Source organism: Acomys minous (genome assembly GCF_964271855.1).
Source record: "Acomys minous genome assembly, chromosome: 9".
Classification (NCBI taxonomy): Eukaryota; Metazoa; Chordata; class Mammalia; order Rodentia; family Muridae; genus Acomys; species Acomys minous.
Window position 1 is genome coordinate 79,749,779 of NC_140490.1, and position 17,615 is coordinate 79,767,393.

Genomic DNA, 17,615 nt, shown 5'->3' on the forward strand with positions numbered 1-17,615 from the left:
CAGCTCAGGTTTCATGTGGGTCCTCTAGTAAGAAGTATGGGGGCTGTTCCTGACATGGATTGTGATGCCATATTTTTGATCACTTCCTCTTTGTGGGACTATCTATCTAGGCCCCAGGGGAAGAGGACATGCTCAGTCCTGATGCAACTTGGTGAGCTGAGGTGCATGGGAAGGTGGTCTCCACTAATCTGAGGCATAAGGGAGAGGGCATGGAGAGAGGGAGGAAGGGTGACACTGGAAGGAGAGAAAGGATGGGGTCTACAATCACGATGTAAATTGAATAAATAAATTAATTTAACACAAAGTATATGACCTTAGGAATATGATTTCTCCCTGATCTTTTGAAGAGAATTTTTGTCTGGTCTTAATAAAATTATGTAGCACTTGGGAACAAAGATGCATCCCAGCATGCCTGCACTGGAAGCCAAGATGGAAAAAATTTCCACAGCCACCATGACCTTGCCCTTGGTGCTGTGGTAGACAGGAAGGAAAGTGATCCACACAGTGCAAAACACCAGCATGCTGAATGTCAGGAACTTGGCTTCATTGAATGTGTCAGGCAGGTTCCTAGCCAAGAAAGCCACAATGAAGCTACCCAGGGCCAGGCAGCCTAAGTAACCTAGGACACAGTAAAATGCTATAACTGAACCCTTGTGGCAAACAATGATGATGTGGCCATGCTCAGAGTCTGCATCAATATCAACAGAGGGAGGAGAAGCTCCTAGCCAGATTGAACAGAGAATAATTTGGATGAGGGTACAGAGAGGAATGATGTAGTTAAGTGTTCCTGAAACTAGAATGTACCTCATCCTTCTTGCAGGAGCTGTGACTTTGAAAGCCAGAACCACTGTGATTGTTTTGGCCAACACAGTGGAAATTGCCACAGTAAATACAATTCCAAATGTGATTTGCTGCAGGATGCAGGAGACTGAGTTTGGATGGCCAATGAAGAGCAAGGAGCAGAGGAAACAGAACATGAGTGAAATGAGTAAGATGTATGTGAGAGAGCGGTTATTGGCCTTCACGATGGCTGTGTCATTGTGCTTCAAAAATACCCCAAGAACAAAGGCTGTGAAGGCAGAGAAGCACAAGGCCATTAAGGCCAGAGCCATCCCCAAGGGGTCTTCATAGCTGAGAAATATCACAGCTTTGTGGATGCAGTGAATCTGCTCTGTGTTGGCGTACTGGTCCTCTGGGCACTTCACACACTGATCCATATCTGATTGAGAAAGGAAAGACTTGTCAATGCAGCCTCGGCAGTTTATTAACAAGACGTTTCAATAAGTCTGTCAGAAAATCTTTGCAATACCTCCATTTTATTGCTGATAATATAATTGAAGGACATTGCTGTACAACAATGCTTCTATTTATTAATTGTTATTATTTTTATTTGTGTGTCCAAATAAATGTAGCAGATGTGATCAAAAATTTGGTAATCATTTAGGAGAAGTAGGAATGTCAGTATGAGAAGTAAAGTTTACCAGTATATAAATGTAATATAAAGGTTTGAAAACTGTAGAAAATAAAAAGTAATGATAAATATGTCCTTATTTATGTTCTTATCTGGCAGTATTGAGAAAGAATTCCTGAGTCTTGATCATGAGACGCACTAACTCTATCACTGAAGGTAGAAACCTCTCTACGGACTGAGAATCTTCATAGGAAGCATCCAGCACATTCCTACTTCCCTCATTTAATTCTCTTGAGACTGAGACTCTGTGAATATACTCTGAGGTAAATATATATATGTGTGTGTATATATATATTGATAAACAGCATCGAAAAAGTAAAACAAAAACCCACATACAAAAATGACCTAGATTTTTGTTTTTGTTTTTTGGGTTTTTTTTTTTTGAGTTAAGGTTTTTCTGTATAGACTTCACTGTCCTGGACTCACTTTGTAGACCAGGCTGGCCTCGAACTCACAGATATCCACCTGCCTCTGCCTCCCAAGTGCTGGGATTAAAGACGTGCACCACCACGCCCGGCAAATGATCTGCTCTTCCAAAAAACCCGAGTTCAGTTCCCAGAACCTGTGTGAGGTGTTTCACAACTTCCTGCAAATTAATTATAGAGGTACTGGTTGCCTCTCACCTACATCTGCCCTTATGTACACATACACACACAACACATACACACCTATAAATAATATCAACATTTTTCTATTTATTGATGTAATTACCATTAGTTCTTATTCATTTTTACATTTAAGACAATTTTATTACAGTATGTTTAATAATTATGGATGTGATTTGAATGTATAGATGTCAGAAGCCATTTCTAAGAGTTCTTTGCCTCCTCTTAGTCTATGGGTCCTGGGGATGAACTCCAGCTATCAGTCTTAGAGGCAAATGATTTAAATGTTGAGCCATCTTATTGGCCAGAAATATCTTTTAAGAACTTAAGTTCATTGCATAGTATGACAGGCAAATATGGAAAAACTAGTCATTGTCCATTTGCATTTAGCCAAACATAAATATATAATAATTTTACTAAACTGTCTTTGTAAGTTGCAATAAAATTTTAATGTTTGTGACTAATTGTTTTCAATACAAAACCATTCTAATCTATTATTTTATAAAATTATTAATTGGGTGCTATTTATAAAATATTTGACATAAGACTCCTTATATTTTGTACACCATGTGCCAACAATTATCCTCACCTTCCCAGAAACAAATCACATCAGTCATTAGAAAATGAGTGAGGGAATAACAATTGGGATATAATCAGAACAAATTACAATAAAGAAGAGGGAAAAAGAAAATGGGCCTCTACAAATCACACAAATTCTGCCTCATACTCAGCAGTTTCTGATAATTTTGCAAGTAATTTTTTTATCTCTACACTAATTTTCTAAGCATAGAGACCTGGTTTCTAGCACCTCCATTACACAGTCCATCAGGTCTGGTGCTATATTCTGTCCTCTGTTCGATTCTGTGCATATATACTGTACATAAACATGTGTAGGAACACATATATGCATGCAAAAAGAATAAATACACCTATTAAAAATTCATGACAGGAATCTGCCATGAGTTTAATTATAGGGGAAGTTAATAACAAGGACAGATCTCATACAGAATGTGCTCACACTGTAGTTTGATTTTGTTTCTTTGAGAAAATATGATGTGACAGAAATTGAATCAAAATGTACATCTAGGCAAAAGGATTTTTTCTTGTTGTTGTTATGACATTGTTAGTGTTTGTATTCCTATAACTGCTAATGAAGAAAATGGTATATTTTACTCTTATAGTTGCCTTTTTGACTCCTTCAGCATCCCTTTGTTGGTGGAGAGGACTATCAATGTAAAGCTTATCACAGCAGCACACACTCACTTGTTCCATTAGAAATTTCATTTTCTGGGCAGTGGATACAAATAAAACAGCAGGCTGACATTCCCTCCTGCCTGAATTTTCTGAATCCAGGACCACAATCAGCACTGCATACAGAAGGCAGCATCTGAGGAAGTAAGATACTTACTGAGTTTTACGTACTTCGTCATAACTGTATTATATTATCATGTTGACATACTAATAAGCTTATTTTATATACAGAAGCTGAGGAACCACATGTCACTTAGCACTTTGTATAATGCCAAATGTGGGAATATATTAAAACAAGTTGATGAAAAGTTGAGTTCTTTACCAAATCTTAGACATGATGGAAACAGAATTTTAGAGTACTTTGTGCGAACACTACAGAGATTGCAACCTGGTTTTCTTGTTGATTTTCACCAAGCTGACACAAAGTACAGTAAAAAGATAGAGAACATGGAATGAAACTTACCTGAGAAATTCTCTCTATCTGAATAGCCTGTCTTTCTAATGCTAATGCATTTTATTACTTGGTATTCATTGTAGGCATGCCCAGTCTACTAAAGGCAATGCTCTTGCTAGGCAAGCATGTGTGAGAAATGACACAGAGCAAGCCAGTGAGCAGTGTTCTCTCCAGGGCCTGTGCTTTAGTTTCAGTCTCCAAGTTCCTTCCTTGTCTTCCCTTGTCTATAACCCATGAGCCAAAACAACCTTTCCTCCTCACTTTGTTCGTGGCCAAAGTTTAATCAAAGCAATGACTTAGCAAGATATGACTAAAGCACATCTAAAATGGGAAATATCTCCTCAAGTCTCAGATAGCAAACACATCCTCCAATCAATTAAGACTGCAAATCTTCAGAAACTTAGTGTAAAGAAAAACACAGTTGAAAAGACAGTCCTAGTGACAAAGTGCTGAGTTGATGCGGAAGAAGCTGTAATGTGATGTATTTCCTGAAGTGAGAAGACCTTAAGGAGCCTGCAAATACTGTCATAATCTGAGTAAAAGTTAGTTTGTTTGATGTTAATTGGAAGTTTTCTTAGGTTAAAGAAAGGTTATGTTTTTATTACACTGAACTTTATGATGCGGCTCTGTAAGGAACATTAGAAATTTGCTGATGAGGCTACCAAGAATAGAGTTGATACTCTATGAGCATATTCAGGGGAAGGAGGTCCCTCTCACTCACAGTCATAGGGGAGGGGTGTAGGGGGAAAGCAGGAGGGAGGGAGGAATGGGCAGATGCAAGGGATGGCAAAACAATTGAGACATAATATGAATAAATTAATAAATATTTTTTAAAAATTCCTGATGGTTGCATGCTCACTCGAATCCTTCATTCAGTATTAAGGTCTATGTGAAAACCACATTGTCACTGGTTCATCTCATATTCTCCACATATTCACTTAACTAGAACGCTTCTTTTTGCTGTGGTGGTTGTGAAACAGGGTCTCACTGTTTAGCACTGCGATACCTCAACTCCCTATCTAGAACAGGGAACATTACTTTCTTTCTTTTTTCACTTTTTAAATTAATTTATTCATATTACATCTAAATTGTTATCTCATCCTTTGTATCCTCCCATTCCTCCCTCCATCCCATTTTCACGCTAGTCCCCTCCCCTATGTCTGTGACTGAGGGTGACTTCCTCCCCCTCTATATGATCATAGGGTATCACGTCTCTTCTTGATATCCTGTTATCCTTCCTCTGAGTGCCCCCAGACCTCCCTATCAAAGGGACGTTATCAAATATGGGGCACCAGAGTTCGTGTGAAAGGCAGTCCCCGCTCTCCACTCAACTGTGGAAAATGTCCTTTCCATTGTGTAGATCTGGGTTGGGGTTTGATGATTACTGCATATATTGTCCTTGCTTGGTGCCATAGTTTGTGCAGAAACCCTGGGCCCAGATCCACCCATCATAACGTTCTTCTTGTAGATTTCTAGGACCCTCTGAATCCTTATATTTCCCCATTCTCCCATACTTCTCTCACCTAGAGTCCCAAGAAGATGTCTTCACATCTATCCCATTTTCCTGGCAAGTGAAGACTTTCATGGGACATGCCCCTTGGACTAGTGTCCAATTATAAGTGAGTACATATGCCTTTAGTCATCAGGGAAATGCAAATCAAAACAACTCAGAGATTCCATCTTAGACCCATCAGAATGGCTAAGATCAAAAATTCAAGTGATATCACATGTGGTGAGGATGTGGAGCAAGAGGATCAATTCTTTATTGCTGGTGGGACTGCAAACTTGAACAACCACTTTGGAAATCTATCTCAAAAAATACCTAGAAGATGCTCTAGCACAAAACAAGGGTATATGCTCAACTATATTCATAGCAGCCTTTTTCATAATAGCCAGAACCTGGAAAAAGCCTAAATGTTCCTCAGTAGAAGAATGGATAAAGAAACTGTGGTACATCAACATTATGGAATACTACTCAACTATTAAAAACAAGGAATTCCCAAAATTTGTGGACAAATGGATGGAAGTAGAAATTATCATACTGAGTGAGTTAACCCAGAAGCAGAAAGACTCAAATCGTATATAGTCACTTATAATTTGACACTTTCTCTCTTTTTAAAATATACTTTCACAGTTACTTTGGCACATGGTAAAGTTTTCTTTTTTTAAGTAATTTATTCAGATTAAATCTCATTTTTATCCCCTCACTTTTATCTTCCAATTCCCCATCCCTCTCACTTTCATCCTATTCCCGTCCCCTACGTTTGTGACTGAAAGGGACCTTCTCCCCCACTATAAGATCACAGCCTATCAGGTCTCTTCCTGGTAGCCTGCTTACTTTTCCTCTGAGCATTAACAGGTCTCCCCACCAAGAGGAAGTGGTCAAGTAGGAGTCACCAGAGTTCATGTTCGAGTCAGTCCCTGGTATCCACACAATTGTGGAGAATTTGGTATCCATGGGCTAGATCTGGATAGGGGTTCTAGGTTTACTACATGAATTGTTCTTTGTTGGTACAGTATTTTTATCTGACCCACCTGGGTCCAGATCTGCCAGCCTTAATTGTCTTCTTGTAGGTTTCTAGGACCCTCTGGGTCCTTCTATTTCCCCATTTGTACTTACCTCTCTCACCTAGAGTACCAGTAGGAAGTCTCAGTATCTATCCCAATCTCTGGCTAAGCACTTGGTAAGATCTTAATGACCATTTTGAAGAAGAGTAGAGACAGTGCACATTGCTGCCCCATTTCTGTTCAATATTTTAAGGCATGGTCTCTATGTCACACTGCCAAACTTGGATTAGCTATACAGGCCAAACTGGCCACATATCAACAGAGAATTTTCTAAATCTGCCTACAAACTGTTTGGATTAAAACATGCTCCACACATACACATAATCATAAAATTCTGATTTTAATTGAATTTTTTTCTCTCCATGTAGTACAATGCTTGTAATACGTTTGCCATAAAAATCCTATTCTGTCAAGACATTACCTGTTCTTTGTCCTTTTTACTCTGAATGGATGATGGACTTCTTTATAATACATTTATGAATATTTTTGTATAATCATATAATTCCATCTTAGAGTGTATTTACATGATGTTTCTCACTTAACTGATCTGCATTTTTTAATCATGATTGCATTTCTTGAGTGAAATAGACTTGGATGGAGAGACTGAACATTCTGGTGCATTGTTGAATTGTCTTGATAAGTGTTTACTTAAGAATTATTCCATCCATGTCATCAAAGTGAATATTTTCATGGTTTTTTTTTTTTTGCTTCTTTGTTTGTTTCCATTTCATAACAATGCATCACCCCCCCCCCCATTTTAATAGTAGGATTCTATTCTGGTTAAAAATAACTATGCCCATGGAAGTAAAAAGAAAATTTGGGGGGTGTTGTTGTTGTCGTTGTTGTTGTTTTATTGAACCAATCTTGTTGTCTATGGGGTTTTATTAGATAATGTGATCATTAACTATAAATTATTATTGTAAATTATTTGGTAAATATTGTCAATTTGTTGATATTGTAGTATTTGATAGTTTCCTAGCAGTTGTTTTTCCCTGGAGCTTAGTGCTGTCTGTGTGTTCCTTTGATTCTTGCATTCATCACATGAAGTGGCTCAACTAGTGTCTTTCGTAGTGCTGGTTCAGCGGTTATAAATTCCTGTCATTGTGTCTATTATTGAACTCTGTTCTGTGTCCTTCTGTTATGAGGAACACCTTTTCTGTTTACAGTTACTGTGGATGGCTGTTAAATGTTTGAAATACATCACTATTCCTCTCCTCTTGTAAGAGCATCCATAGTGAAATTGGCCGTTATACAGATGGGAACTTGCTTTGACAGTCTTCTGTACTGCAGGCTTCAATTTTATGTCTTTGTTACAAAATATTTTTAAGTTAAATATGCCAAGGGTTGTTCATTTACTGATTTTTGAATGTTTTCTATACAAATGACTGCTGTATCTTGATGGGCACACATATCACTTGAAATTAATGGTTACATTTTACTGGATATAGTGTTGATGAGTAGAGTATGTCCTTCTTTTCCCCTTGTGAACCTGGATTGTAAATTTGATCTTTTAATCAGAAACCCTCAGTCTCCTATATTTTGAATCTTATGTTTTGTTTTATTTTTGTTATAGTCTGAATTTTCCAATACTTATGCATCATGTTCAAGCTTTGCTATCCTGTCTTTATCTTGAACAATTGTCTTGCTGAGACTTTTTAGTTAGAATTTTACTTAATTTATTTTGTTTTTCCTTTACATGTTTTTGTTGGAATATTTTTATTATTTTGTACATTCATGGGGTTCCTTTTTCACATCCTTTTTCAGTGACTTATTTTATGTTGGTTTTTGTGACCCCATGTATCCTTCCAGAGGTAATTTATGTCTCCTCTTCTCACTTTTCATTAAACATTCTAATAATCATTCTTTGAATTATGTATTTAGCATATCATTGAACAGACTCTCATTTAAGACTATGATTGTAACATTTTGAGCTAGGTAGATTTGATATCATCATTTTTATGTTTGTTTGTTTCTGCGTGTATCCTGATATGCATATCTGGAAGCAGAGCAATGGTTCTATATTTTTTATTGAGTATTATTACAGTGCATGTTTTTGTAATGCTCAATCAAGCTCTGTTTAGAACACACATGAGATTTCACTGCTGCCATTGAATGGATATGTATCTCAGGAGCTAAACTTCAGATCCTGTGTTCCTTTACATAACAATGATTCCCCCCATCACTCTGAGAAGGACTATTAACTGCAAATACCACAGTATGTGAGCAACCTGAATTCCTGGACTTAACATCTTTAAAATTCAAACAACTTTATAGTTGCATAGTTGGAATAGAATACCTTAAAACCAATGACATCAGAATTCATACTTATAATATACCCTGGAGCTATGATGGAATTTTTTATTCACAAATTTCTGCATAGCAAAAATATATTACTAACAATACCTCCAAATACAGAGAAGGTGACTAGACACCGCTTCGTTAGTTTGAGTGAACTATACAACAATTAAGAGGACAAAGCAAGGATACTGTAGTGAGCAGTTTCTTTACACGACATAATTCAGAGCTGAGGCATGGCCAAATTGTCAATAACAATTGATTTCTTGCACCCAGTTTGCACATTGAAGCTGTCTCACATTCCCAGGAATCTGCATCACTCTTCTAATGTCCATATACACTACATATGCCAGGGTTGCATGGACATATATCCATACAGAAAACCCATATACATATAAAAAAAGAAAGAAAATACAAAGTAATAAGTCATAGAATATTTGATATTTATCACAAAATACTGATTCAGGATTAGAGAGGTGTTGACAATTTAGGGGTTCTTTGTAAGAAGGCTTAAGCGAACATATAAAATAAAACTGTTGTCTTCTCTTTGATCACTTCCCCCTGGTTGGGTACCTTACCAAATCACAGAGGAAGAGTAGGCAGGCAGTTCTTATCGTACTTGAGAGGCTTGGGTCAGTGAATAGGGGAGGAGGGCTCCTTTCTCTGAGGACTAGGGAAAGGGTTAGGGGTAAGGAGGAGAGAGGGTGGGCATGGAAGGACATGAGTGAGGGGGCTAAGGCTGGAATGTAAAAGGAATAAAAATTTTTCAATTAAATTTAAAAAACAATTAAAAGAAAAAATGAGTTTGCTTTATAATGCCTTTGTATTTTTAATTTACTCCATCATTAGTTAGCCTCAGTGCCTTTAATTTTTCTTATCAGAGATTCATAATAAGTGAGGAAATCACTGTATAGTAATAACAATGGTACCATGAGTATATGGCTCACTTTACTGGAAATATTATAAATCAGTGGTCAAAAGTTGTTCTATAATCATATTTAAAAACACAGTTTCTGTTATAACAGAATACAGTGAAACCATTGCATGAACTCCTTGAAGAATTAATAAAAGGTCACATCAAAAATAGTGAAAATAAGAAATGTAACAAAGGAGACTAGAAGTAGGTTCCTTATGTGACAATTTATTTCATTTCACTAATTTATAAAAGGGCATACATGGACTAACTAAACACACAATGTTTACTGGTATGTGATGGAAATCAGTACAGTTCTTTAAACCCACCTGTCTACTTCCTGTGGCCCACTCTAGCATGTCTTCAGATAAATGGAGCTGTTGACCATGTGGAAAATATAGGCTAAACTTTCCTATCTTCACCTTAAGTTCAAAATCATGTGGGAGATTCAAAATGTAGAAAATGTCATACTCTTTCTGAAGTTTTTCTTTCTGGTTCATGTTCACTTTGTCTCCATTAGGACTAGTGAAGCGTGTCTTTCTCATCAAGGAGTGCATCTGAAAAACAAGCAGTATTATATAATCTACATGTTCTTCCCAGATTGGAGAAAATGTATGATGATTTCATCTGAAATGCAATTTTACTGAAGGTATCAGGTGGAAATTTTCAATCAAATAAAAATGATATATTAATTTGTCATAATGTTTGCAGAATTTTAGTTCACTGAAAGGAGACTAAGAAACACAAATATAGACAAGCACATATATATCAAACATAGATGTACAACAGCACACACACACACATGCATGCATTTGCACACAGAGAGACCTACATATATAGAGAGATACACACATAATATAGCCACATATTTGTTAACACACATATTAACATACATGTCCAGACACACATATGAGCATACAGGCGCAGACAGACATATACACTGAAACAGACACACAAGTACAGAAATGTACCAAACACATACATAGACACACACATGCACAGATAAATAAGCACAGGGAGATATAATGAGATACAAACATTCACACAGAGAGACATTGACACAAAAAATTTATGCTCACAATATCAAAGGAGAGACAGACAGAAACACACACACACACAAACACAGTAAGAGATATACATACATGCAAGCCAATACATAGACCACAGAACACACTGACAAATACAATCAGAAACATAAACAAAGACAAAAACAAACATGCACATGGGCATTGAAACACAGACAATTTATGCTCACTTCTACAAACAGACAGTCAGCCACACAGAAATATACACATACACACAGGCACACACATCTGTGCATATAAACATAAACACAGATATACACACAGATACCCAGAAACACACTTAGAAACACAAATACACAGGGAGAAACATATATACAAACAAATGTGTGTGTGTCTGTGTGTGTGTGTGTGTGTGTGTGTGTGTGTGTGTGTGTGTGTAATAAACTGATTCACATAACTATTTTTGTGCAATTGTACTAAGACTTTGAGGAAGGTGAACAGAGACTACATTTGGGGAGAATCAATTGAGAAAACAGTCCCCTGAACTTATTACCTCAAATTTCAGAATTAATGAACAAACACTCATCTCCTCATCAGGGAGAAAATTAATTAGAAAAGACTAATTATCTCTCCAATATCAGAACAAGTGTGATTATATTCAGGTGCTCTGTTACAGAATCACTGATGTTCACTGATAAATGGTGTCTTTCTTTCCAATACTTTTGGATTAGAGATCTATACATAGCTCTAGATTTATTGTGTCAACATAAAAACATTTAGAAACCTAATGTTTTTGGGAAACATTTCCTAGTTCACTAAGTTGAATCATCTGAGAGACTCTTAAAAGCTATGACATTGATGAGATCATGTATCCTCCAATAGAAGAAACACTACCTTTGAGCAGCTATAATTATATTCTTTCCCATCCTCAATTAGCTGATTTTCTACATGTTGAAGAAGCATCTTATGAATGACATGGGCCACAACATACGCAGCATTGTATATGTCATAACAGCTATCACTGAAGGCCATGTCCAAAGTCTGTGCCATTAGCCATTCCAAAGAGGAATTGGTTGAACAGTTCTTCACTGTCTTACAGTTAGATGCTGAGGCTTCACAGTTAAAGTTCATCCACTTCAGCCTTGCCAGATATTTATCTGAGTATTTGAGAGGGTTCAATGTCTGGACAAAATTTTTAAAGCCTGATATCTTACCATGGTGGTGTGCAAAGGCAGAAGTCCCATGGACTGGGTCAAGGGTGAAATCTCTCTTACTTATAGGAACATCCCACTGTGAGGTGGTGACCCATGTTCTTTGTATACCTAGAGATTCCCACATTCTAAAGCCCACAGCAAGAGTACTGTCTGTGTCACCATAAAGGATAACAATATTTGTGGACGATGTCATGATTTGGTAGTAATACACTTCAGCTCTTGACATGTATGCCTCTATGTTCACTGGAATCATGCTCACAAAGGCAAAGCAGACTGTATCCTTTTCCATCTCTCTTTTCAAATGTGAAAGAAATTGTGTACCCTGTTCATTGTCAGAGACAGCCAGCCCTACCCACTTCCAGTTGAAATAAAGCAAGAAGGTGACGAGGGCCATGGCGAGAGATGTATCCTCATGGGCCATCTGATGAATATAGGGAAATTGTACGTGGTCACTCAGGAGGGAATGGAAAGGCCCATAAGTAAGCTGAGGTGCCTAGGAAACAGGGAGTAGCATGAGGTAGCATGTACTTTTAAGAACTTCTAAACACATTTTTATCTGTAAAAAGTTCTAGAAACCCCCCTAACCTGTTACTTCTCCCACTACCCCATTTCACACAAAGAAATGTCAGATCCTCATCAAGTATCTGAATAATACATAAATTGACATGAGGCCAGTAAGACCGGTCTCCTCTTTAGACCCTTCTTTGCATCTTATCAAAGCCACCAATGGAGACACAACTTCATTAAATATTAACCCCACAAAATCTCACCTGCTGAGATTCATGGCTGGACATGAATGTGTAAAAAAGTACAGACGCTTCCCAGTTTGGTCCTGTAAGAAATACCTTACAATTGAGTGCTTGGATACAGTCATAATTAGGAGGAAACAAATGAGGTGGTCCAGAAACATGAATGAGATGTTTTAATTCTGACACACTTATAAAATATGGTACTTCAAATATTAAAGACATATTTGGTAGAAGATCAGGGTTTTTGTTGATTTCATCCAAGGAAAAAGCCAAGACCAGAGGAAACTGGCTTTCAGCTGGTGTTCTGTAAAATGGTACAATATTTATTATGTACAGAAATATACACATGATCATTTGCAGTCAATACAATGACTATCCTGCACTTGAAGATATTGTCCTTATCCCTATGTTAGTAATAATTGTCCTGTGTAATGAGATTTGCATGACACAAAATTATGAAATCTTGCAGCACCTATAAAATTTCATGTGAGTTCATCTACATAAACCATGCATATTCCGTGGAAAGCATTTTCCACCTGTGGTTATTGAGTACTTGCTCAGAAGGTAAAGACAAGGCCACAGGTTTTGACCAAACTGTAAACCTGATTGTGCATTCATTAATTAATCATTGAGAAATATGAAAATTACACATGATGTGTGAGCCTCTGAATTTCTGGTATTTCCATATGAAATTAACTGAATTGGCTGAGGTAGTGAAAGAGTGACTGATGACAGGAGTGTTTCTTGGTCAATGTTTGGTTCCTGTACTAACAATAAATTATCACTAGTTGGAAATCTATCATATTCTTCTATATCCATCTTCATATTGTTCCTTTTTCTCTTTAGATCATTTTTCAGGCAGAGTATTTTTAATGATTTATTTTCAAATAAATTCACACACAGGAGATGCATATTTAAATAGATGTATGTCTGACTTTGGAAATCAATCTGTTATTTTCTCAGAAAACTAGTAAAAGCTCAACCTCAAGACATAGCTATACCATACCTGGACATATACCCTAGGACACTTGCTCAGCTATGCTTTATTCATAATAGCTAGAATCCAGAAAAACTGATGTCACTCAAACAAACAATGGAGAATGAAACAAAGAAATACTACTCAGATATAAAAACAAAGAAAATCATGACATTTTCAAGCAAGTAGACTAGAAGACATCTGCTGAGTGTGGTAACACAGACTAACAAAAACACACGTGGATGTACTTACTTAGCCATATAGGACAGGATAAAAGTACTAGAATTTACAAACCCAAAGGAAATAAGTTAGAAGTAGGACCCAAGAGAGGATGCTTTGTTCTAACTCAGAAGAGGAAATATAATAGACAGCAGAAGACATTGAAGATATGGAACAAGGTAGGAGAGAGAGCTCAGATAGAAATGAGGGTGGATATCAGACCTGGGGAGAGCTGATGCAGCAGGTCAGAGGACCTGAACAGTAAGAATAAGGCATGGGTGGAGATATCTTTTTGACAGGATGGATAAATAAGACAGTTCTGGGATAATATGGTGGTGACTCAGATGAAAGGACGCCCTCTAACTAGGCAGAACTCTTAATCGAGGAAGGGGAATACCAACCAACCCACAAGAACTATGACTCTAAATTTACCTTTCCTGCAAGATATGCAGGGATAAAAATAGAGCAGAGATTTAGGGAATGTCCAAGCAATGCCTGGCCCAAACTGAGACTCAGAACACAGGAGAGAGACAACCTGTGACACTATTATTGATACTCTGCTGTGCTTTCAGACAGGAGCCTGGCATAGATGTCCCCTGAGGGTTCCATCCATCAGCGAATCAAAACAGATGCTGAGAATCAAAGCCAAATATTAGCAAATTGTTCAAAGTCTTGTAGAAATGTAGGGGGAAGTATACAAGGATACAGAATTAACATGAACTCCACAAGAAAATCAGCAGTCAATTTATCAGAGCACAGTGGGGCTTCTGGAGGCTGAATCACCAACCAAGGACCATCCAACGACTGGTCCTAGGTCCCATACAGAGATGTAGGCAAAGGGTATTTCAGGCTTAATGTGGGTCCCCCTAGTAAGACGAGGTGGCACTGTCTCTGACATGGACTCTGTCACCTTTTTTTAAAAATCACTTTCTCTTGGTGGGGCTTCTTTTTCAGGCCACAGGTGAAGAGTAAATACTCAGTCGTGATGTGATTGATGAGTTGAGGTGATTTGGTCAGGGGCTTCCCTTCTTGAATAACAGAATGCAGGAGAGAGCTTGGGAACAGGAATAGAGGAGGGAGGGGGCAATGATCAGTAGGTAAAATACATAAACAAGCATATTATTTAAAAATGATGTAAGTGTGTATGCATCTGGATATATGAACCTAAGCAATGCTTTTTTATGACATGGGCAAAAATATTTTAATATGAGGTTTTTTATTCTCTTTATAAGAAGAAAATATCACTCCTGTCTCTTGCTAGTTATTTCCTATCATCTGAACAGTAAGTATCAAATATAACCCTTCACTCTGAATGATTTAATCATATTTAAATATAATTAGATTTTCATTTAGAAATTGTACCTTTGCGTTATCTTAGATATACAAATAGCTCCTTTTAGAATACCCTTTATTACAGCACAAAAAAATTGCCATTGGACATTTCAGTAAAACACATTAGGAAGTTGAGACTAGAACTTGTGTGACACGAACACTAACTCTTGCATACAAAACATAAAGAACATCAGTTAGTTGAGCTACCAGAGTGGCCTAGTAGTATAAAGTGCTGTGCTTGAAAACAACTATCAGAAACCCACAAAGTAAAACTGTGTGCAGTAACCACATGGTAAAATATACAATTATACTTAATAAAATTACTGAAAGAGAAATGTAAGTAGTAACTGTGATAAAAGTGTAAGAGAATAAATAGCTTAGACATAAAAAAGATGACACATATTTCTTAAAGAACTGCAGAGATGAGCTATTGGGAAACTTCTCTATTTCTCTTCTCAAGCACTATCAACTATACATACCACAAACGTAGCTCAGTCAACTGACAAGGAAAGAAGGAGTCACCACTATTAGTGATAGCCTGCCTTCTCAAACATAAAATTTACAATCTAAGCATTCCTTCTTTGAGCTAAAACATATTTTGAACACACTTCCAGTTACACTAACAGAACACTAGCATCCTACTGAGAATAATGTACATCTGGAAATTGCAGTGACAATTGTTTGTGCCAATATTACATGGTTGTAAAATAGAATATAAAGCATAAAGCATATCAGAAATCTTTATGGTATCCTTTTAATAAAAAGGGCAAAAATTAAGTTGCAATGTAAGATTTTTTTCTCTTTATGGGAAGAATAATCTCTCCTGTCTCTTCCAAGTCATTTGCTATCATCTGAACAACAAGCATCAGACATACACCGTCATTCTGAATGATTCACTCAGATTTAAATATAATTAATTTTCCACTTAGAAATTTTATCTTTCTGTTATTTTTGTCTACAAAAAATAGCCCCTATTAGAATGCCCTTCATTACCACACAGAAAATTGCCATTGAATATTTCAGTACCACACAATAGGAATCTGAGACTAGAATTTGTGTGATTCAAACACTCACTTATGTATGCTAAACATAAGAAACACCAGTTACTTGAACTATCAGAGCAGCCTAGGAGTATAAAGTGATGTTCTTGGAAACAACTATCAGAAATCCATAAATCCAAGATGTGTGCAGTAACCACATGGTAGAATATGCAATTATACTTAGTAAAATTACTGAAAGAGAAACATAAGTGACAAATGTGATAGAAGTGTCAGAAGTAACCAACTTAGACTTAAAAAGGAAGACACGTAATTCTTAAGTAACTGAAGAGATGAGCTACTAAGAAACTCCTCTAATCACGTTCTCAAGTACTGTCAACTAACTACACATGCCACAAATGTAACCCAGTCAGGTGACAAGGAAAGTAAGTTGTCACCACTATTAGAGGTAGCCTCAATTCTCAAACATAAAATTTACAGTCTAAGCATTCCTTCTTTATGCTAAATAGAAAATGAAGAACTGGGCTTTGTAATACTTACAAGCCAGTGGTTGTATATGTATACAAGTTAAGATGGAGATATAAGGACATGTTTAAAGTTCACATTGGACAGAAATCCTCCTTTCATTTTTGATGCAGGCTCAGAAGTCATAGAGTGACCACGTACAGGTAATTTTAGAGAGTAAATGAACATCTGTGTGAAAGCTGTCTGTACCTAGGTGTACTCCAAACATTAGGTGCCCCCACACATGAACTGACAGTTACACACTGACAGAAACACACTCTATGGCCATTTAATTGTACCTTCTCAGGATGAAATTTATTGAAATAGTATGGGGTATCTTTGGATAATAAAGCACTGGGTACTGTGCCATGGAAACTGTCAACAGGAGGGCTAATCCTTGGAATAATGGTAGAGATTGCTTTGTTCACTCAACTTCTGGCCTTGAAATCAGGATGCTAACTGGAAGAAACATAAAATGTTTTATGGGCCAATTTAAATTCAGAAAATGGGACTGAGTTTATAAAAAGAATTTGGTGTTGTTTCTTTGTGTGCACATTTGAAGAAAAACTCAGAACAATCAATGCGTTGTTCTGTTTCTCATCTTCAGATCTCTCCAGAAATTACTTGTGATGAAATCTACATGAAAATTTAAGAAGCACTTACAGTGTATCCAGAATGTTGCTGAAATAGTCTTTCTTCACAGACCATTGCACTGCACGAAGGGAGAAGAAACAGGTTTCCATTAACTCCCCGTCCTTTTCTTCATTCTTCATTCTCCAAAAGCACCTGGAGGGAATGAAACTCATCTCGAGAAGTGGAGTGTTCAGAAGCAAGTAGAACAAGATCAAAGTGAACATCTTTGTCCTCCTGTAAGCCTTGGTATTGCGGATTGTGAAGTGTCATGCATATCAGCCTATCAAATGGGCACCCATGTCTTCCTATCTTCTTTTATTTTTCTGGACAATGGAAAGTTTGCTTGCACATTCATGATTCCTTTTTTCCCTTAGGCCCTTCCTCATTCCTGGAGGAATCTTCCCTGGG

At 37.1% G+C, this 17,615-nt stretch overlaps 1 protein-coding gene across 1 annotated transcript; it reads right to left on the bottom strand.

The window, feature by feature from the left end:
• Nucleotides 1-314: 314 nt before the first annotated feature.
• Nucleotides 315-17,347, bottom strand: LOC311605898 (vomeronasal type-2 receptor 116-like; the record flags this gene model as incomplete). Its single annotated transcript, XM_084796739.1, has 6 exons — nt 315-1,219; nt 3,340-3,463; nt 9,887-10,114; nt 11,477-12,289; nt 14,668-14,794; nt 17,238-17,347. 6 exons carry the CDS (start codon nt 17,345-17,347, stop codon nt 315-317), a joined length of 2,307 nt encoding a protein of 768 aa, XP_084652865.1.
• Between the last annotated feature and the right edge of the window lie 268 nt (nt 17,348-17,615).